The sequence below is a fragment of the Hypanus sabinus genome, chromosome 17, assembly GCF_030144855.1.
Source record: "Hypanus sabinus isolate sHypSab1 chromosome 17, sHypSab1.hap1, whole genome shotgun sequence".
Lineage (NCBI taxonomy): Eukaryota > Metazoa > Chordata > Chondrichthyes > Myliobatiformes > Dasyatidae > Hypanus > Hypanus sabinus.
In genome coordinates this window covers 35,561,932-35,585,345 of record NC_082722.1, presented here as the reverse complement: position 1 = coordinate 35,585,345, position 23,414 = coordinate 35,561,932, and the positions used below count along the sequence as shown (strand labels likewise).

Here is a 23,414-nt window from a genome sequence, read left to right as displayed (position 1 = left end):
TACAAATTACTCATTATCTCTTCAACAACACTTCTACAATGAGCTCTACCACCAAGAAGGGCAGGGGTTTCAGGTGCACACAAACTTCATCACCTACAAACTGTACACCATTCCAAGTTAGATATACATCAACTTTCCTTCATCATCGCTGGGGCTAATTCCTGGAACTCCATTCTCACTTCCATTGTGGAAACACCTTGATCAGAAATGCTGCAGCACTTCAAAGTGGTGACTTATCATTTCAAAAGACAGTTATTATAGTTAAAAAAAGTTGTCAAAGCAGTAAATACCACTAAATCTAAGCAGATTAGGTGCCATCTGCGGTAAGCAAAGCAGTTAGCACTTCAGGTAGGTGACACTTCTCTTGACCAACAGACCACAATCAGTAAGGATAGGCAGCAATAATTTTGCTATGATTTTTTTCCCAGCATTGGTGCCCCACAAGGCTGTAAGCTTATCCTCTTATTCTACTCCCTGTACACTCAGTCTGCATGGTCAGATTGTGATCAAAATCCATTTACAAGTTTGTGGATGATACCACCATAATGGGCCTCATCTCATATAAAAGTGAGTCAGAGGACCGGAAGGGGACAGAGAGCTCAATGATATGGTGTCATGACAACAACCTTTCCTTCGATGTCAGCAAAACAAAAAAGCTGCTCATTGACTTCAGGAAAGGAGGCAATGCACATGTGTCTGTCTTCATGGATGGTGTTGAGTTTGAGAGTGTTGAGAGCTTCAAGTTCCTTGGAGAAAACATCACCGATAGCCTGTCCTGGTCCAACCACGTAGATGTCATGGCCAAGAAAAATTCAGCAATGCCTCAACCTCCTCAGGTAGCTAAAGAAATTTGGAATGTCCCTGTCAACCCTCAACAATTTTTACTGACGCCTCATAGAAAACATCTTATTTGGATGCATCATGGCATCCTGAGACCACAAGAAGCTGCAGAAAGATCTGGACACAGCTCAGCACATTATAGAAACCAGACCCCTCTCCATGGCCTCAGTAAAATAGTCAACTTAATGAAAATTTTCACTCATAAAAACATTCTCTTTTCGCCCTCTCCCATCGCGTAGAAGATATAAATACCCAAAATAATGAACTGTACCATCAGATTCAAGGACAGCTTTGAGGACAGCTTAAAGCTTTTTCAGCCTTAAGACTATTCAATAGTTCCCTTGTGCAGTAAGATGGACCGTGAAGCAAATCAAGAAAACCTCTGTAACGCGCTGTAAGGATTCACTGCTAATGTAATAACTTTTTTGTAATGTTTCACTGCTAAGGCTAATGTAATGGTTTCTCTGTAATGTTCACTGCTGAAGTAATGGTTTCTCTATAGCAGCAATGTTTGGGTTATGGCTGGATATAACAGGACTGTGGTATGCATGTTAGCCAATCAGAGATTGTTGCTCTGTCTTGTGAATCTGGAAGGATGTATTTTTGCAGTCTTTTGTCGAGGAGAGACGAAGAGGGAAGTTGCGTGTGGAGAGAGCTGGTAGACCACTAGATGGAGTGGACTGGGATGTGAAGGTCCGAAGGTCGGCAATGCTTGGAGGAGACTGATGGGGGAAGAATGACTGCTGAATGAGCTCCAACGCAAACTTCTGACTTTTCCTTGAATTGGGCCTTTTATGTTATTTTCATTACTAACCCTATATTCAGATTAAGATTCATAAAGTCCAATCATTTAATTGCATATGGTGTACCGTCTGATCTTTTGCGTTGTAGGTTTGTAACTGGGCGGTACATTACACAGCATCCACACAAATGTGATTTCCCAGCTAGGAAGGCCAAAGGCTGTTTACCCTAGACGGACACAAGCTGGGCAAGCCTGTGGGTTACACTTCCTTGCTAAAAAGATATGTACTTATAACCTCAATAATATTTATACTTTGGGTAGCATAATTTTTTAGTTATAAAAATAATCTTACTACCAGCAGTATTTTAATCACAGAATATATCACATTGTATCCAGTTTCTCCTTTAAACATTCACTACTGTAAAAATCTCCTTAATCTAAGACCTGGTTATATGCAAACTCAAGTATACATATGATATACCCTTGAACTGTTTAATCTCAAAATTTTTCATTTCCTATTGTGTGAAGTCAGTCTCTCTACAACTACAGCTTCTAATTAAATTAAATTAGATGTAATAAAGAAGGCCATGAGTGCAAATAAAAATATTCACCTTAGAGCAAACACGAGGAAATCTGCAGGTGCTGGAAATTCAAACAACATACACAAAATGCAACTATAAGGAGAAGCACTGTCGACGAAGGGTCTCGGCCCAAAACGTCAACAGTGTTTCTCCTTATAGATGCTTCCTGGCCTGCTGTGTTCCACCAGCATTTTGTGTGTGATATTCACCTTAGGTCGAGTTTTCTTTAAAAGTGTGCCTTATATAAAGCATGATGAAAAGCTGATGCCTCAAAATATTTATGTTTAATGCTTTACAGTATATGGCTGTCAATTTTGTAAATAGTATATGCTCTTAATTTATAGTGTCTATCTATCACTAGTTTCTAAAAAGTAATTATGAGCATCTGATATAAATATAGTGTACAATGTGACTGATATCCATCATTTGGTCTAGTTAAAGCACAAATCATACAAACTGCCCTCACAGATGTGAACAGCAAAGAGTAGTAATAAATTCTGAAGAGTTATACCTATGATGTTAAATAAATATATGGCATCAATTAATATTTCTGAGAAAATAATTTTGGTTCAACTAAGTGTTTGCTGTTCTGTATGATTTTATTCTGCATATCCAATTTCTTACAACAAATCACCTTTTGCTAAAATTTAGTCCCATTGGGTTCCAATTAAATTAATTTACAGAATGGAATTTCTTATTTATCATGTACACTGAGATCATTGAACTTGGTCTATTTTCTTCATTCAATGGCTAACTACTAACATTTGTGTCATATTCCTCCCTCTCATTTTTTATTTTCTGCTTAAGTTATTCACTTTATTTTTGCACAAAACATAAAAGCCACCACATTGCTGAAAAATATTGATGCTCCACTTGATTAAATTTAAAGAATGGGGTCTTCCACCTTCAACAGTCCCTTAACATGAGTTTACTCTTCATGGCACAAGCTGCAGATAATATTGTTCCCAAAGAAGAAAATTTTTTTTATGGCCTAGAAGCAAAAATCACATTGCGAAAAGACTAAGACGACTCCAATCCCATTAAACTTACAATGTCCTTCTACCTGACACACAGGAACTGGTGGAACACTGGGATTTCATGGTTTAGTTGAACAACAGTTTCATGAAGCTGCTTCATAAAGGTTCATCTCCAAAAAACTCTCCACTGGACAGGAATTAATTCACAAGAGGGGAATACAGTTGAAACTTTGTCACCTCCAATCCAGAAACAGGAAATCTGCAGCTGTAGTCACTGAGTTACAGGGAGAGCCAACCTTGGACAACTAAGGAAATAAAAGAAGGCATCAAACTAAAAAGCTCATGCATACAAAATACCACTAAGCGAGCAATAAAGTAAGGGAAGACAGAATATGAAAATAAACTAGCACAAAATATAAAAACAGATAGTAAAAGTTTTTATAATTATATAAAGCAGAAAAGCGTGGCTAAAGTGAATGTAGGTCCCTTGGTGGATGAGAAATGGCAGAAGCTTTGAATGACTATTTTGTGTTGGTCTTCATGGTGGAGGACACATCTAATATGCCAAAGAGAGATGTTATGGATGTGATGGGAGGTGAGGACTTTGATACAATAGCTATCACTAAAGAGGTAGTGGATCTGAAGATAGTTAAGTCCCCTGGTCCTGATGGATTGCATCCCAAGGTACTGAAAGAAATGACAGAAGCTATAGTAGAGGCTTTGGTGATAATTTACCAAAATTCTCTGGACTCTGGGCAGGTCCCAATGGATTGGAAGAGAGCGAATGTCACACCACAGTTCAAAAAAGGATGTAGGCAAAAGGCAGGTAATTATAGCCCAGTTAGTTTAAAATCTGTAGTTAGGGAAAAAGCTTGTAGCTATCATTAAAGAAAAAATAGCGAGGCATCTGGAAAGAAATGGATCCATCAGGCAGATGCAGCATAAATTCAGCAAAGGCAGGTCCTGCTTGACAAACTTACTGGAGTTTTTTCAGGATATAACGAGTGCAGTGGATAGAGGGGAACAGATGGATGTTATTTAATTGGACTTCCAGAAGGTGGAACAGGATGCTGCATAAAAGATTATTCATAAGAATGCAAAGAGTTGGGGGTGATGTATTAGCATTAATAGATGAATGGAGGATTGATTAATCAATAGAAAGCAGAGAGTTGGGATACATGGGTGTTATTCTGGTTGGCAATCAGTGGCAACCGGTGTATGTAGGGGTTGGTGCTGGGCCCACAACTGTTCATGGTATACATTAATTATCTGGAAGAGGGGAGCTAGTGTAGTGTATCTAAGTTTGCTGGTAATACTAAATTGAGTGGAAAAGCAAATAGTGCAGATGATACAGAGAGTCTGTGGAGAGATGTAGATAGCTTAAGTGAGTGGGCAAGGGTCTGACAGATGGAATATAATGTTGGTAAATATGAGGTCATCCATTTTGAAAGGAAAAATGGAAGAGCAGATTATTATCTAAGTGCTAAGAAATTGCAGCATGCTGTTGTGCGGAAGGACTTGGGAGTGCTTGAGCATGAATCACAAAAGTTTGGTTTGCAGGTGCAGCAGGATATCAAGGAGGCAAATGGGATGTTGGCCTCCATCGCCAGAGGGATTGAATTTAAGAACAGGGAGGTTATGTTGCCCCTGTATAGGGTACAGTGAGGCCACATCTGGAGAACTACATGCAGTTCTGGTCTCCTTACTTGAGGAAGGATATACTGGCTTTGGAGGCAGTGTAGAAGAGGTTCACCAGGTTGATTCCAGAGATGAGGGGGTTAGACTATGAGGAGAGATTGAGTTGTCTGGAATGGTACTCGCTGGAATGCAGAAGAATGAAACGGGATCTTATAGAATTATATAAAATTATGAGAGAGATAAATAAGATAGAGGCAGGTAAGTTGTTTCCACTGATAAGAGAGACTAACTAGAGGACATAGCCTCAAAATTTGCGGGAGTAGATTTAGGACAGAAATGAGGAGGAACTGCTTGTCCCAGAGGATGGTGAATCTGTGGAATTCTTTGCCCAATGAAGCAGTGGAGGCTACCTCAGTAAATATATTTAAGACAAAGTTGGATAGATTTTTCCATCGTAGGGGTAGTAAGGGTTATGGGGAAAAGGCAGGTAGGTGGAGAGGAGTCCATGGCCAGATCAGCCCTGATCTTATTGAATGGAAGCGCGGGCTTGATGGGTCAGATGGCCAACTCTTGCTCCTATTTCTTGTTCTTATGTCAGCATTGTCTGTGTGCCTGATACTAGGCTTCTTAGATAGGCACATTACTAGGAGTTCCAGCATATGAATCATGGGGATGGGAGGAGTAGGAAGGGGTGGGGAGAGTAGGTGGATGCAGAAAAAAAATATCACGTTTGTACTCAATGACTTTTCAAATAAATATTTTCCTCATCGACTCAAGAGAAACTCTGAACCAAGAATGCTCAAACTGCAGATAAGCATCCAGGAAGGCTTTGATGAACTTGAATCTTTCCAACAGGAGGAAGCAGAGACCAAGCAGAAAAACAAAGAAGGCATAACATAATCCCAAACAATCTATTGATGCTTCGCAGGCCTTACAAGGCATTTCACAATCCACAGAACTATGCTGAAAATAAGTCATCCAATATCCTGAAGGGCCAGTTAAGTAGATGAAGATGACACCTTTCAGAAGTTACAACAGTGAAAATTAAATTTTCTGTGGATCCAAAACTGCACAATCATAATAGATAATTTTGTAGATCATCTGTTATGATAGTTTAAAGCAGAATTCTAACTAATTGTAAGGAATATATAACAACTCCAGAGTAACATGAGAAGTGTGTTAAACAGTGGGGAAAGAAGCTTAGGGTTGTGTCGCTGGGTCAAATAAAACCAAAGAAACTTGCTGGTTAATATCTGTCACCATCTCCAACTGATGAATGTCCACATTTCATAGGAATTCAACATAGCTTTTCAAAATGTGATTTGACTGACTAGATTTGACAGACTAGATCTTGACGGAGTCACCACTTAAGGCATATCTCACTCACTCTCTGCATTTTGAAATAAGATAATCAGGGCTGAGTGTCAAGTAAGCATCAAGAGATGATATATAGAGAATACTCTGGCTATTTGACAGAAAGTGAAGCTGGGTGCAGCGGACAGAACCTCCTCTTTTGTTAAATGCTGGAGAGCAAAAGGCCTGGCTGCAGGACCACACACACTTTGCATGGGTGGCATCCCAAGTGCAATCCCATTTACTTCAGTAGGGATGCTGAACTTGTTTGAACAGGCATGTGAAGATAGGTAGTTTGCTCTTATTTTTATATATTTTACATTATACAATTATTGATTAATTTATAGCACTTAAATGTGTTTTAAATAGATTAATTTTATGTTTTATTTTAAATTATTTAATTGCTTATTTTGTATTGTTTTTAAATATTTCTGCTTGTCAGAGATAATTTAGTTTAAGTTCAAAGGTTTTTGGAGCAACCAATTGTCCAAATGCTGTCAGGGTCATATGCGGGTGGGGCCTCACAACTGACTGCCTGAGGCCTCGTTGCTGCTTGAAGACCATTCTGCTTTGGAGGACAATCATGGCAGCACAAATGAACTCATAGGGCCACTAAAAGTGCTGATATGGGAACAGTATGGATTGCCGACACCAACAGCAAGCCGGATTGCACACAATCTGATCCATGGGAATTGAGTACTGATTACCCTTTGCAATGCCAGGTAATCTGAGAGAGACTGGGTTCTGCCATAGGGCTTTATGTGGTGCCCAGCAACAGAGGGTTGTGACAGATGCTGAACCATCTGTTACTAAATGGCTCTCACAATTCTGACATTGCCTTTTTGTAAGTTCAAAACCTCTGAAGCTTCAGTGAATAAAACAATGCAATCAAGATAACAACCAATGACAAAATTGGCCAGTAAAAATGCTGAAAGCAATTCGCTCTGCTGGTAGCATTAAATTACTATTTAGAAAATTCTCTATCCAACATGGTTTACTCTTTTCCATGCTTCATTAAAAATTATAAAACCCATGTTCAAACTGAACATTGTTACCCAAAATTACAACAGAGACCACATATTTTAAGAGTATGTATTATACACTTTTGGGACTGTGTCTTGCTTGGGCAAACAAGCTCAGCAGTGACACAGAAGCAAATTATTGCATTTGCTGGAAATTAGAAATAAAACCAATAATTGCTGGAAACAGCCAGAAAAGCAGCATTAACGTTTCAGGTTGATGACTTTTTAATCATAAGCATTATCCCGATAACACAATATCTTTCAAAATAGTGGATCAATAATTTTCTGCTGGCCAATCTTTGCATCACTAGTTCGTAAACTAGCTGGATTAATAGGCAATCCGAGTTGACAAAGAATTTACAAATGGTCACTAATTCCTTTGATGGAATATTGTGCACAAAACAATAGACAAGCCTAATACTGAAAATGCAATATCTATGAAACATGGAGAATTGGATCCGACAAAGAAAATGGATAGTATGCACAGGTTAGTTGTAGACTTGGCCAGTATCCTTTGCACCTTTTGGATCTGGCTTTCTTGTTTTAGCTTAAATAAAAGATACTCTAAATATCTAGTAGATGTTTGAGTAGTGTTCCACTATCAGTTCATTAAAGCTATGTACAGCATCACTCCTCATTTAAATATCCTTTTCTTCCCTCCTATCACTATTGTTGTGCTGGTTTTTGCTGTATTGTTCACTTTCTGTACAACTTGACACTGCTGATGAAAAGAAATCAAACTGAAGTGTCATTCTTTTTCTCCTTCCACCATATATGTGATCTGGACTATTGCATATGTCCACGTCTGAATCATCTCTAACACAAGAAAGTCTGTAAATGCTGGAAATCCAAAGCAATGCACACAAAATGCTGGAGGAACTCAACAGGCCAGGAGCAACTATGGAAAAGTGTAAACAGTCGATGTTACGGGCAGAGACTCTTCATCGGACCCCTTGTCATTGCTGTAATCCTGTTCTTTTAAGATGTTTGCAGAAGGCAAATATTAGCCTCTGCAGAATATTATTTCAGCTTTTTTCACTTAATTTCAATATTCAGATTTTAAATTTAAATACGACTGTTCTGATTTTATTGTCTGCACTAATTATTTAAAAATAATCTAATTTTCCCTGTCACCAGAAACCCTGCTGATGGCCATTCCTCCATGACATCTATCACTTTATCAATTCACTGGCTTGGTACAAGATTAAGGTTTTTTTTGAACAGATTTATAGAAATTAAACTGAACGGAATAACTAGGATATTATCTCATGGCAGCAATATCCATTTTTCCTATGGTCTCTTTCTGGTTTCCTTGGATTGTTTGCTTACATTAATTGACATCACACCCTGGAACCAGCTCTCCTTCTTGCATGATAAAGTCTTTGCCAAATGGTGTTTCAACTTGCCTCCTGAAATTTGCCAAAATTTTTATTAGATTGTTAAAAAGCTGAAGGGCGCTGATTATCATATATACCACAGAACAGAGCTGTCACTTTGCTGGAAGAACTATTCAGTTATACCTAGATTGAAGGCACAAAATTTCATCCAAAAATAGCAATGCAAATTTCTGCACCTTTTGAGTGCAAACTGTATCTGCAAGGTACTGACAATGACACAACTTCAAAGAGATAAATTTGAATCGGACCTCAACTAATATACACACTTCAACCTTCCTTCAGGGAATGTTTGCCACAGTCAGTTAAGTTGTTTGAAATAAAAAAAGGGATGAATGGAAAGGAGTTTCTGTATATCCCTTGGGGAACTATAGAAGTACAATTCATTAGGAAATAAAAGTCAATTTCAATAAGAGTCATCTAGCAAAGAAAAACTGAAACATCTAATTTTAATTAGAGTTGATGTAGCTGATACCAACATGTAAATTTGCCCAGAGCTTGGTGTAACATTGCACCATTACTACCATAACTATTACAACAATTTCTTGACAGTGACTGAGTTTGAACTGTCAAGATGATTTAATTTACAGAAGGTTAATCAAGATAGCAGACTTTAATCAATACAAGTTTTATTTATGTGATGATGTGAATTAAGAAGAAAAAAACAATGCAAACTTTAATGGGGTTTACTTGAACATAATAGTTGTAGCTAATCTGAATAGAACCTGCAGTTACCAACTCTCATAGAACTTTACTCCTGGTCCTTGACGATTCTAGAAGTTAATCTCATCTTTTACTATCTTATATTTAAAAGCAAATTTTTGTGTTGGCCCATTTTCAAAATTAGCCATTAACTTATAATAGTGTTCAGCAGTAAGCTTTGATAATCACTTGTGGCTGAACCCAAAAGGTATTGTAATATTCCATAGAAGAAATGAATCCCAAAATAAACCACTACTACATTGCTTACTTCATTCTTTTCCATTTTCACTTTTCCTCCTGACTACATGATTAAACAACTCTCATAAAGATAATAATATCTTCACAATCTATCATCTAATTTCATATTTTGCATCATCTTGGGGAGCATTTAACTTCAGTTATGTGTCTGATAGGATTTCAGCACTGACATTTAATTTCACACATTAGTTATGTATTTTGTTGACTTGTTATTGTCTCATGAACTGAGGTACAGTGAAAAACTTATTTTTCATTCCATTCATACATAAAATTTCATTAAACTCTAGTTTAAACTAGAGATGCAGGAGAATGGGAACCAGAGTACAGTGGAGTGGTTGCAGGGCATATAAATGTTAAGCCTACACACAAAGACAGGAACAGAAAGGTTGAGCATGGTAGGACTAATGTTCTGAGTTCCATCTATTTTGTTGCAAGGTATGTTGTAGGTAAGGCAGATGAGCTGAGAGCATGGATCAGTACATGAATTTATGATATTGTTGACCTTAGTGAGACTTGGTTGCAGGAGGGGAGGTGTGGCAGATGTGGTGAATCCCAAGGGATTCTACAGATATATTAAGGGAAAAGGATAGCAAGGGACAAAATTAGTCCACTTGAAGATCAGCATGGTCATCTATGCATGGAGCTGATATAGGGCGGATCTTATATTGATTTTTTGCATCTGTATTTACTTAGAAGATAGATCCAGAATCTACAGAACTGAGACAAAACAGCAGTGAGATCATTGACCTTACACAGATTGCAGAAGAGTAAGTGCAGCTGCCTTGGGGCAAATTAGTATGGATAAGGCCCCAGCATCTGACAAGGTGTCCCCTTGGACCTTGTCGGAGGCTAGTGCAGAAATTGTGGGGTTCCTGGCAGAGATATTTAAAACATACTTAGCCATGGTTGAGGTGCCGGAGGATTGGATGATAGCTAATGTTGTTGCATTGTTCAAGAAAGGCTCAAAGCATAAACTGGGAAATTATAGGCTGGTGAGCCTAACGTCAATTTTGGGTAAGTTATTTGAAAGTGTTCTATGGGACAGGATATATAAGTATTTGGATAGACTGTGCCTGATCAGTTATAGTCAACATGGCTCTGTGTTGGTAGGTCATGTCTAACCTATCTTCTACATTTTTTTCAAGGAGGTTACCAGTTGACGAAGGAAAGGCGGTGGATGTTGTCTACATGAACTTCAACAAGGACTTTGACAAAGTCCCACATGGGAGGTTGGTCCAGAAGGTTCAATCACTTGGCATTCACGATGAAGTGGTAAATTGGGTTCAACACTGGCCTTGTGGGAGAAGCCAGGGTGGTTGGAGACAGTTGTCTCTCTGGCTGGAGGCTTGTGACTAGTGGTGTGCCAAAGGGATTGGTGCTGGGTCTTTTGCTTTTTGTCATCTATATTAATTAATTAGATGATATTATGGTAAACTGTATCAGTAAGGTGCAGATGGCATCAAGATTGGGGGTATAGTAGACAGCAAGGAAGGCTATCAAGCAGATGGAATTTAATGCAGATAAGTGTGAGGTGTTGCACTTTGGGAGGACAAACCAGGGTAGGATCAGACATGAATTGAACATAATGCTGGGACTGATTGGGTGGCTGTTCAGATTAGTGTAGACTGGACTTCAAGATCTATTCGAAGGCTACTGCTTGCATCAATTACTAGCAAGTTAGCGCTTTAAACCTATTTCATAAAAAGAAATTATTTCACAGCAGAAATTTTGATAATCCATGTTCACTAGCAAATGTGCATCAAAGATTGCAAATTGACATATTTAGTTATAATGTGAAAATAAAATGAATACATTGATAGATGCTTGCAAGTCATAACACTATTGAAAATGTTTAAGTGTGTGTGTGTGTGTGTGTGTAAGAGTGAGAGAGAGAGAGAGAGAGAGAGAGAGAGAGAGAATGAGAATGATTTACAAGCTTATCTTTTATCTTTTGAGCGTAGACCAAAATCAACAATGTTACTTAGGCATGAATAATAAATGTATTTAAAACTGGCAAAAATGATAAAGGATGTCAGATGATCACTGTAGTTATTATAACAGAAAATGGTTTGACAGATTGTGAATGAGGAAAAACACACAGTAGTATTCTCAAAAATGCATACTTCATGAATTGTGGAATCTGTGTTTCCAATAAACGTTTTTCCTAATAAATATTACAAAATTGTTAATATATTGTTCGTTACTTCAATTTGAAAATGTGGTGATCAGGCAAAAGGTTAGACAGCTTTTAAGTACTGCCAACAGAATTCATATGTCTGTTTTATATCTATTTCTGGGCACTGCACGGAGCTTTTAATCAATGTATTATAGATCAAATTCATAATCTTAACTTCTGATTATTCAAATACATTAAATATTCATAGATAACAGTCCAAATTTTTACATTTTCTTGACTTTCTTCTCCATTAATTATTATGCCTGGAAGCTTTTCAGAGGAAAAGCAGCCATCAGCTTGACTGAACTTGACAAGCTGGCACAACCCAATTACACTACTGCTCAAAAGAGCTTTGATGTAGTGGAAACGAAAAGAGATAGGGGCAAATTGTACAGCACATTATGTTAATGACTTGATTTAATACAAGCACTAAACTTTATGTAGACTGTTAAGGAAGATGCTAACACTAATTACGCCACTTTGGTGAGGAAAGGAGGGGACAAGCATTTCATTCTGACAAAGTGCAGCTCATAAATGTTGTAAATGAAATGAAGTAATCTGTGTTTAATTATACATCACTGGCAGTAAAACTAGACAGGATCTATAGTGAAGCATGGTCTAGAAAACCTGTTGGATTTCTTTTTGATCAAAACATCTAAGAAATAAATCCATGAGGTATAATATTCCAGTGGTATAATACTATAATTGGTACACCACTTTAATTACAATGCTTACCATGAACAGATAGTTGCATTTAAAATCCAATCAGTATGCATTGCAAATTACCATATAATTGAAGATCAGCTGAGTTACTATGTAATTAGAAGATCTACTGGGTTCCACACCTTAAGCATTCCTGGAAGTATATATTTTCATTATCTTGCAGTCAACAGGAGAGTATTATAGTCTTTAATCCTATAATTACTCTTTCTATCTGCCAGGATTTTGTCTTGTGGTCTCTTGCCTTCCTTAGTTTACAAACTAGTCTACTGAAGGTACAGTCACCTTAATTATATGCATTTCCAATTTATAAAACATACTTGAATAAACTGCAAACTCAATATTAATAAGAATTACCAAATGTAAATATTAGCATTGTAATTTTCTATTTTTACATGCAGATCGAGAATCCATAATTGAGGACATTTGCTTTTTTTCCCCAAGTCAAAATGTAATGCAGGTATAATGGCATTCCGAACCATTTACGTACAATAATTATTAATTTCAGAATGTCAAGAATTCAAATATTTTAATGCAGAATTTGAAAGTAAATATCTTCTAGTTTCTTCTAGTTAAACAAAATACCTGTCAATATTTGATATTAGTGGTGGCATTTTTTACACTCTGTAGATAACAAAGTAGATCGACAGTGAATTACCCATAGCAATTGCTTAATCTAGCTGGACACATAATGAAATGTTGGGCCTTCTTTACTTAAGGACTGGATAGGAATTGAAAGTCAATCAGGAATGGTTATTGACTTAAGTAACTGGTTATACTACTCGATGCTAGAAATGCAAGAGCATATAAGAGAATAGAACATCATTGAAAAGACATGGCTCAAATGACCTTCTGCACTTAGCCTTGATAAATGAATCAATCAGATGTTTTCAATAAAGGCAGCGTAAACTACTGAGATATGTTCTGTATAATGATAGCTCAATAAGCCATTAAAGTATACAGAATGCATTAGAGGTCAATTTAAGCAAGACCTTTTCATTGATATTTTGAGCTGGCTATGAAATGCAGCAAGTCTTGCAATAGAATGTTCCTTTTAGCTTTCAGCTAGTGCAGATCATTATTGAATGTCAAATGTAGAACCCATAATCAACTCAATTTGAATACAAGTAGGAAGTTACTCACTTCACAAATAAAAATCTTTTCAGCAAATTTAACCCCACTTTCTTTGAAAGATGTAAACACTGATGTTGCTTTTCTTTCAAAATAAATCTGCACAGTTAGTTTACACAAGCAATACTGGAATTTGAACTAAAACTCAACAAATTTTACTTACATTTAAGTGGGACACCAGCAGTTTATCAATCATTCTGTGACTATTAATCTAAACTCTCAATGTTGCATTCAGATCTATTGAACTGAAAAATGTCACCTCAAATCTGCAGGATTGCACAACAACTGTGGGAGGAGGTGGAATTATTTTAAATTTGAAAACATGCTAATGCTATGACAAATGAGGATACCATCAACTTGTCGACAAAAAATTACTTTCTTTGCATCTTCGACTGAAAAAATGTGTGATGTTGTTAGCATTGCATTTTGATGCCATTATTTTCAACCCTCTTGTCATTTTGCATCTTTCTATTTTATTCATTCTCAACTCACTGTTTCCCTTGATCAACAATAAAAATTTTCAAGAAACACTCCTTAGTGTTTAACTGATCTGTTCAATATGCCTCACTTGGACATAATATTGCCTTGCATTAGAATTGTTTTCTACATTTCACAGGATGGAATGAAAAGACTAACCTGCTTTATACAGCTTGGCTGCCGACCTGGGACAATACAATCATCGCTGTCTGTTACAGATTCCTCGGTATCATAAACAACTAGGAGAGATAGAAAACTATCTGCTGAAAACTATGGCACTGATGGTCATTCAACAATTTTTAATATGAAAAGAATTTTACAGAATTGTGATAAGGCACATGTTTAAAGTAATTTAAAAATTGAGTAATTTCATAATGTGATTTCTCACATATCTGGTGTTATTTTAAACATTATTTAAAGAACAAAAAACAGTTATATGGATGATAGATGTCTATCTCAATAATTCATATTAATTTTATAAGCTGCTCTTAGCTTTAAATAATACTTAGGATTATATAATATTTATAAATATACATTTGCATCTGCAAAATACCTCTAAAATCTAACAGTTTCATCAAACACCATGTTTTTCCACCAAGTTACAGGTTGTATATTGACACAATCTCAGTAGGCTAAATCTATAAAACATATAGTACTATCAAGAGTACTCAAATTAAATAAAGAAGTAATTAAATCATCATATTATTTACTAAGAGAACACAGTTTATGCAATATTACATCAATTTCAATTTATGGAGTGCAATAGTTTGTCAATTCAAGGGACCTAAAAAAAATCTCAAGCATCCCAAGAGCAATCTCACATGCAAAGTGAAACAAACTTGAATCACTGAAGGATGCTTGATAGCTGTAGCAGGGCATGAATGCCATCACCTCCTACAAAGTAAAACCAAGCGACATAGATGACAGCAAGGCTTCACTCCCAGATGAGTTCAATGTCTTGTATGCTTGCTTTGACCATCAAAACATGGAAGGACTTTCAAAACCTCACATAGCCCCTAAAGACCCTGTGATTTCAATCTCTGAGGTTGCCGTCAGAGCATTCTTCAGGAGGGTGAATCCACAGAAAGTATCTGGCCCAAATGGGGTACCTGGCCGAGTACTAAAGACCTGTGCCAATCAACTGGATGGAGTGTTCACCAAAATCTTTAGCCTCTCTCTTCTGCAGTCTGAGGTACCCAGCTAATTCAAGCAGGCTTCAATTATACTGGTGCCTAACATAATAACCTGCCTCAATAACTATCGTCCAGTAGCACTTACATCCACTGTGATAAAGTGCTTTGAGAGGTTGGTGATGAAACATATCTGCATGAGAAAGAACTTGCAAATTTGCCTGACAACAGGTCAGCAGCAGATGCCATTTCATTGGCTCATTCAACCCTGGAACATCAGGACAGCAATGATGTTTACATCAGGAATGCTTCCATTGACTGCAGCTCAGCATTCAATACTGTCATCCTCAATAAGCTTCAAGACCTTGGCCTCAATACCTCCTTAAGGATTTTGATGGTAAAATTCTCAATGATGTTGAAAGTAGTGGTTAGACTCTCTTGTCTTAGAGATGCTAATTGCAAGATAGTTGTATGGTGCATTAGTACTGGCCAATTATCAGCCTATGCTTGAAAGTTAATTTGATGTTTCTCCATGTAGGAACACAGCTGGAGAGGTGAGAAAATCTGCCAGTCAGCTGTGCACGAATGCAACAGATAGATGACTGATTCTTCAATTGGTAGGGTATCTCAAGATACCAATTTTGCAAACATAAATCACAATAGCATACATGTATTGAAAATAAATTATTTTATATTCTTTCATTCAAAGTGCACTAACTTAAGGCCATTTTGTGGAATCCTGTAAATAATCTGCAAACAAAATTAATATTAATACTTACCTTGGCCAGGTTCAGGTGCATCTTTTGTATTAGTGGCTCCGGAAATTGCCAGACTCACTTCTGATGAAACTGAGCTTTCTTCTTCATTTTCTTCATTTTCCAGTTCTGTGCCTGTGACATCCTGTGTTTATAAACATGTTATTTATTACATATATATTCAGAACAACACAATTTTATTACACCAATAAGTTATATTTAAGAAAATGAAAAGATGGACTCTTAGTTGAAATGCAGTAAAATTAGATTATTTTATTATATTTATACAATATGTATTATTTTCTGCAATGAAATTTCTATAAATGCAACATTACATTAAAATGTAATCCTGTACTTAATTCCAGAGTTATTTACTGATCGAAAACTTAACAATTCAATGAAATTCTGACAAATTAAGTATATCAAGATTAACCGATTCCTGTGAAAGCATGGGTATTTAAAACACAGTAGTGGATATTTATCCTTTTGCATCCTATCATATGTGGTAACATTTTGAAAGTGATATCTTCAAGATCAAACTTTGATAACTCTTTATGATAAATTTTAAAAATGTCAGTAATAAGACGTGATTTAACTATATTTGTTTGTAGCCAGCTTTGTAAATAAAGCAATGGGCCAATGTTAGTCAGTTGTTAAAATTTTTAAAATAACAAATCTAAATACACAGGTCTACATTATTCACATGGGATAGGTGCTAGAAGTTCCTGCAGATAACAAGAGAATGCAGATACCGTTCATCAGTTGTTACGTTGGTGGCAGAATGGTTTATGACACTGGCATATGCGGCAACACTTGCAGGCTGCTTGCCAGTACATCCTTTGGTGTGGTTGTTGTTAACACAAAGAACACATTTCACTGTAGGTTTTGATGTACATATGATAAATAAACCTGAATCAGTGGCACATGCAATTGGGAAGCTTTCTTGATATTGTAAGTCACTAGCAGAATCAAAATTAGTATCAAGTTTTATATCACTGGTAGACATTATGTTGTGAATTTTGTTGTTTTGCGGCAGCAGTACAGTGCATATTTTTTAAAAACTATAACTTACAATAAGATATAAGAACAAAATTAGTGAGGTAGTGTTCATTGCTTGGTTCATTATCTGTTCAGAAATTAGATGGCAGAGGGGAAGAAGCTGTTCCTAAAATGTTGAGTGTGTATCTTCAGGCTTTAGTACCTCCCCTGTGACTGGATTGCAGTATTAAGAAGAGAGCTTGTCCTGGGTGATGGGTGTCCTTAACGATGGATATCAACTTTTTAAGGTATTACCTTTTGAAGATGTCCATAATGCTGGGCTAATTAGTGCCTATGATGGAGCTAGCTGAGTTTGCAACCTTCTTCAGCTTTTTCTGAACCTGTGCAGCAAAAACTAATGGTTGCCTTCACCTCATAAAAGGAAAGTTTATTTTGGAAATAATGAGATAACCGGTGTTACAGAAAAGAATATCTTAGCTTTGACTTATGAATCAACCTATGCAAAAGGAGAGGGGTGGACAGGAGGCATTAGGGATGCAGAGTCAGGAGGTAGTGTGGTGAAGTGGTTGTGCAGATGTAAAGATAAAGAAATAGTGCTCAAAGAACATAGGTGCAGTGCAGAAACAATCTCCAAACAGTTCATTTACACTCTGGACAGCACTATGGTGCAGTGGTTAAGGGCGGCATGGTGACATTGGGTGGTACAGTTAGCCCACTCGCTTCACAGCACCAGTGATCACCAATCAGGATTCGATTCCCGCCGCTGACTTTAGGGAGTTTGCATGTTCTTCCCATGACTGCATGGGTTTCTTCTGGGCATTCCCATTTCCTCCCACATCCAAAGGATGTACGGTTAGGATTAGGGTCAGTAAGTTGTGGGATGTTATGTTAGCACCCAAAGCATGGCGACTCTTGCAGGCTGCCCCCAGGACAATCTTTGCTGATTTGTTTTGATGCAAATGACGTATTTCACTGTAGTTTTCAATGTTTCAATGTACATAGGACAAATTAATCTAATCTTTTTACTTTATTTGGATTTACAGCTGCTCAACTAAGTTAAGACTTTTACCCATTTATCAAAATTTCTACCAATCAGTACTCAACACTTCAATCAAGAGCTTCACCTTTAAAATATTTTTTTCTAAAATTCTTTTAATTTTTTTTGCTTTAATTGGGTTCTTTTGGGTTTCTTGCTTTGTGGCTACCTGTGAGCAAGTAACTCTGAGAGTTGTATAATTTATACATTCTTTGATAATAAATGTACTTGAATCTTCAATCTCACTCTTTTTAGGAACTGCTGCATGTTTCTTATGTAGCTGCAATTACAGTACAGTTGTTTCTGTATGTTTCTAGAAACTTCTTCGTTTTCTGTAGCAGATGTCACACAACTTGAATCTGGCTATTGTGTAGGTTAATTGCTATCACTGGAATTTTTGATCATCTCTTGTCTGAGTATGAGATGACCATGACCCCTTTTTCTTTTGTTTTTCTTTCTTTGTTCATGTAAATTTGGTAACATTGCTAGTAATAACTTTTAAGGCTGATTTATACTTGTGCGTATGGGCTATGCCGCAGCCTACACCGTAACCCTGATTTTCACTTCTGCGTTGCTCTATGCCTTAATGAACATGCGTTGGTGTGCGCCAAAATGCTAGTTGGCAGTGAGGTTTCTATGCCACTGTGTTGAGTTTCTTTGTGAGAGACATGGATGGGGAAATGCATTTCAAACATTTTCGCATGTCGGCAGATACATTTGATGATTTGGTTCATCTAATTCGCATCGGTGCATGCACAGCCTACAAACATGGTGGAGAAGAAGGAACCGGAAAAGCGCAGGAGGAAATGTGATGCTACCAAGCGGACCAATCACCAGTCAGTGTGGTCTGCGTCACCGCGACGTGTGAGTAACTTTTCTGGAGAGGGGCACGTCACCCTACAGCGTAGGGTACGGCGTAGGTACTGTATAGGGTATGTGGTCCCTACGATGTCGATGTGACGCACAAGTCTAAATCAGCCTTAATGCCTCATTTTTGATTTCAGAATCAGAATCAGGTTTATTATCACCGGCATGTGATGTGAAATTTGTCAACTTAGCAGCAGCAGTTCAATGCAGTACGTAGTCTAGCAGAGAAAAAAAAGTAAAATAAAAATAATAATAATAAACAAACAAGTAAATCAAATACAGTATGGGTATATTGAATAGATTTAAAAAAGAAACGTGCAAAAACAGAAACACTGTATATTAAACAAAAAGTGAGGTAGTATCCAAAGATTCAATGTTTGTTTAGGAATCGGATGGCAGAGGAAGAAGCTGTTCCTGAATTGCTGAGTGTGTGCCTTCAGGCTTCTGTACCTCTTACCTGATGGTAACAAGAGAGAAAAGGACATGTGCTGGGTGCTGGAGGTCCTTAATAATGGATGCAGCCTTTCTGAGACTCCGCTCCCTAAAGATGTCCTGTGTACTTTGTAAGCTCGTGCCCAAGATGGAGCTGACCAGATTTACAATCTTTTGCAGCTTCTTTTGGTCCTGTGCAGAAGCCCCTCCATTCCAGACAGCGATGCAGCCTGTTAGAATGCTCTCCACAGTACAACTATAAAACTTTTTGAGTGTAATTGTTGACATACCAAATCTCTTCAGACTCCTAATGAAGTTCAGCCACTGTCTTGCCTTCTTTATAAATACATCGATATATTGGGACCAGGTTAGATACTCAAAGATCTTGACACCCAGAAACTTGAAACTGCCCACTCTCTCCACTTCTGATCCCTCTATGAGGATTGGTATGTGTTCCTTCGTCTTACCCTTCCTGAAGTCCACCATTAGCTCTTTCGTCTTACTGACATTGCTGTGGCACCATTCCATTAGTTGGCATATCTCACTACTGTACGTCCTCTCGTCACCACCTGAGATTCTACCAACAATAACAATGGTTGTATTGGACTTTCGACGAATCTCTGGATCATAAAAGCATCAGGATCCAACAAGTTTAATCCATTTGACAAAAGTATGAAAATCAGGATGTGGAATTAGTAAAGACAACATGAAGACAGATGATCAAAATTGAAGGGAACTTACTAAGCACGAACCTTAAAGGAATGATACCAGGTGCTCTTCAATTCTCTAACTACATAGTAATAAAGAACAGGAAAAGGCAATAATTTCTTGTGTGTTACAGGAGGCATACCTTAATCTAATTCTCCCTGTCCCAACAAGTGAGGAAGCATTAGTGGATCTGGTTTAGGAAGATGCACTTGATGAAGTGAATCAAATGCCATTGGGGGAATAATAAGTGAACACTGATCAAATGCTAAAAAATTCTAATGTATCACGAGGCTTGCACTGGACCTCCTTGGACCATATGCAGTAGATTAGTAGGCAGCCTTTAATGTAGAGATGGTTTGGGTACATTCAAGTTTCAACCTGAACATGAAATGAACAACCAGAACCTTGTTGATGAACGAGAAGGAGAACAAAGTGTGAGGTTGATGATACATGTGAGAACAGGGATAATAATAGAAAGCTTAACAGGTGGAAAAATAAGAAGGTGAGAGCATAATTAGGGTTAAACATAAAAAAAGAGCCCAAAAATTTTTAGTCACGAACAGCAAATAGCAAACAGGTAGTAAGGCATCAATAGAAACTATTAGGTTAGAGACCAAAACTGACCCGCCCTTTATTCTGGCAGTAGTAATTATTTTCTTGTTTTGCAGCAGTGCACTGCATTGTCCATATTTGAGCTTTTGCAGCAGGTCATCTCAAAGCAAACCAGATACATTTCCTCTGGCATGTTTGATGACCTTGAATCTAGAACCCATTAAGTACCTGCACATCAGGCCTGTATTCAGAATAGTACTGTTACAAATAATACTCAATACCATACCTGCTGTAACCCCACCATTTTCTGCAATTTGACCTATACTGGAGAAGTCCTTCAGTATCCAGGTAAGCAAGTATTACGTCTCATAGAAATATACTGAGCGGAATCATAACTGCTAGATGCTAGAGTCCATTATTAAAGATGAAATAGTGGCATATCTAGAAAGCAGTGATAGGATTGGGCCGAGCCAGCATGGATTTACCAAGGGTAAATCATGCTTGACTAATCTATTGGAGTTTTTTGAGAATGTAACCAGGAAGTTAGACAAGGGAGATCCAGTGGATGTAGTGTACCTCGATTTTCAGAAGGCATTTGATAAGGTCCCACATAGGAGATCGGTGGGTAAAATCAAAGTTCATGGCATTGGGGGGAAGACATTGACATGGATAGAAAACTGGTTGGCAGATAGAAGGCAAAGGGTAATGGTGAATGGGTGTTTCTTGGAATGGCAGGTGGTGACTAGTGGGGTGCCACAGGGCTCGGTATTGGGACCACAGCTGTTTATGATTTACGTCAACGATTTGGATGAAGGCATTGAGAATAACATCAGCAAGTTTGCTGATGATACTAAACTGGGTGGCAGTGTGACGTGTGATGAGGATGTTAGGAGAATTCAGGGTGACTTGGATAGGTTGGGTGAGTGGGCAGATACTTGGCAGGTGAAGTTTAATGTGAATAAGTGTGAGGTTATCCACTTTGGGAGTAAGAACAGGAAGGCAGATTATTATCTGAATGGTGTATAGTTAGGTAAGGGAGAAATACAAAGAGATCTAGGAGTCCTTGTTCATCAGTCACTGAAGGTGAATGAGCAAGTGCAGCAGGCAGTGAAGAAGGCTAATGGAATGTTGGCCTTTATTACAAAGGGAATTGAGTACAAGAGCAAGGAAATCCTCTTGCATTTGTACAGGGCCCTGGTGAGACCACACCTGGAGTATAGTGTACAGTTTTGGTCTCCAGGGTTAAGGAAGAACATCCTGGCTGTAGAGGAGGTGCAGTGTAGGTTCACAAGGTTAATTCCTGGGATGTCAGGACTGTCTTACGCAGAGAGGTTAGAGAGACTGGGCTTGTACACGCTGGAATTAAGGAGATCGAGAGGGGATCTGATTGCAACATATAAGTTTATTGAGGGATTGGACAAGATAGAGACAGGAAATATGTTCCAGATGCTGGGAGAGTCCAGTACCAGAGGGCATGGTTTGAGAATAAGGGGTAGGTCATTTAAGATAGAGTTAAGGAAAAACTTCTTCTCCCAGAGAGTTGTGGGGGTCTGGAATGCACTGCCTCGAAAGGCAGTGGAAGCCAATTCTCTGGATGCTTTCAAGAAGGAGCTAGATAGGTATCTTATGGATAGGGGAATCAAGGGATATGGGGACAAGGCAGGAACCGGGTATTGATAGTAGATGATCAGCCATGATCTCAAAATGGCAGTGCAGGCTCAAAGGGCCGAATGGTCTACTTCTGCACCTATTGTCTATAACTGCCTAGAAGGACACACCAGAACTTGACAAGATCCAACATTAAATGGCTCTTTTCCTAAAGTCCCTCATTCTTTTTCTTTATGGACCAGGACTGATCTAGTTCCATTCTGAAAGCCACAATTGAATTGGCCTGAATAATTTTATCATGTAATACATTCCATATGCTACCACAAATAGCATAAAAATGTTACCTTCAATTTTTTTGACAATTTCAAATATTTTGCTGTGGCTCTTTATATCTTCTCCAAAGGGAACTCATTTCTTTCCATTCATTCTGTTTAGGTCCCTCATTATTTTGAACATCTCTATAACATGTTCTCTCAATCTTCTCTGCTCTAAGAATAATAAGTTTTTTTTTTCTCTCTGTGATCAGTGGACATTGTGGTTCTGTTGTCAAATAAGTATATAAGCACCAAGAAAAATTCAAAAGGATAATGCCACTTTTTTTAAGAAAGACCCTATTCATAATTTATGCCTATATCTGGAAAAATCATTCTGCTAATAGACACCACTGAGGGAAGAATGGGAAGAATTTGGTATTAGAAACATGGCTTGCACTCCATTTCAAAGGTTTGAACTATTGGCTATGATTTAGTGCTCTAACTTATGAGATAGTTGTTTATGGAAGCCAAATAAAACTTCCTCCATACATCAGTCTGAATGGAAATAGCTGCTACATTGAGGAAACCTCTTTTGTGGAGGGTAGGGGGGAATCAAATATGGACTTTGATGCTCTTGTTTACAGATGCAAAATGTGTTAAAAAGATTCAATTTGATGTGGTTATTTCTGGATTTCTAAAGGCACCCGAGGTATACTCATTGCAATTATTGCTTGGATAATATTCAGACATTAGTAGAAAATGCAGAAAACTGGTGCTGGATCTTTTGTGGGTACGGATTATGATAATCAATCAATGGCCGTTCTCAAAAATTTTGTAAAGAAGCATGCTTTGCTCCGATTGTCTGATTCAGCTGAAGTTCCTTAAAGAAATACTATACACAGGCATCAAAAAGAAACGATTCTTCCTTTTAAGCATTTATGACAGTAGCAGCAGTTCCTGTGGCTACATGAGATGCACCAAGGATGGACTGAAATTCACCATCCTATTCCTCAACTGCTGCTGACATTGTGTTTGTTCTCATTTCTCACAATCTCCCTGCAT

General features: G+C 37.7%; 1 protein-coding gene across 3 annotated transcripts in view; it reads right to left on the bottom strand.

The window, feature by feature from the left end:
- Positions 1–23,414, bottom strand: part of rpgrip1l (RPGRIP1 like) — a 190,493-nt gene that overhangs the window by 45,168 nt on the left and 121,911 nt on the right. For all 3 annotated transcript variants that reach the window (XM_059992825.1, XM_059992827.1, XM_059992826.1), the window contains 2 exons: positions 15,921–16,041; positions 14,171–14,250 (listed from right to left, as the gene is read on the bottom strand). In XM_059992825.1, coding sequence (XP_059848808.1) covers positions 14,171–14,250; positions 15,921–16,041 — 201 coding nt within the window. The remainder of the gene's footprint in view (positions 1–14,170; positions 14,251–15,920; positions 16,042–23,414) is intronic.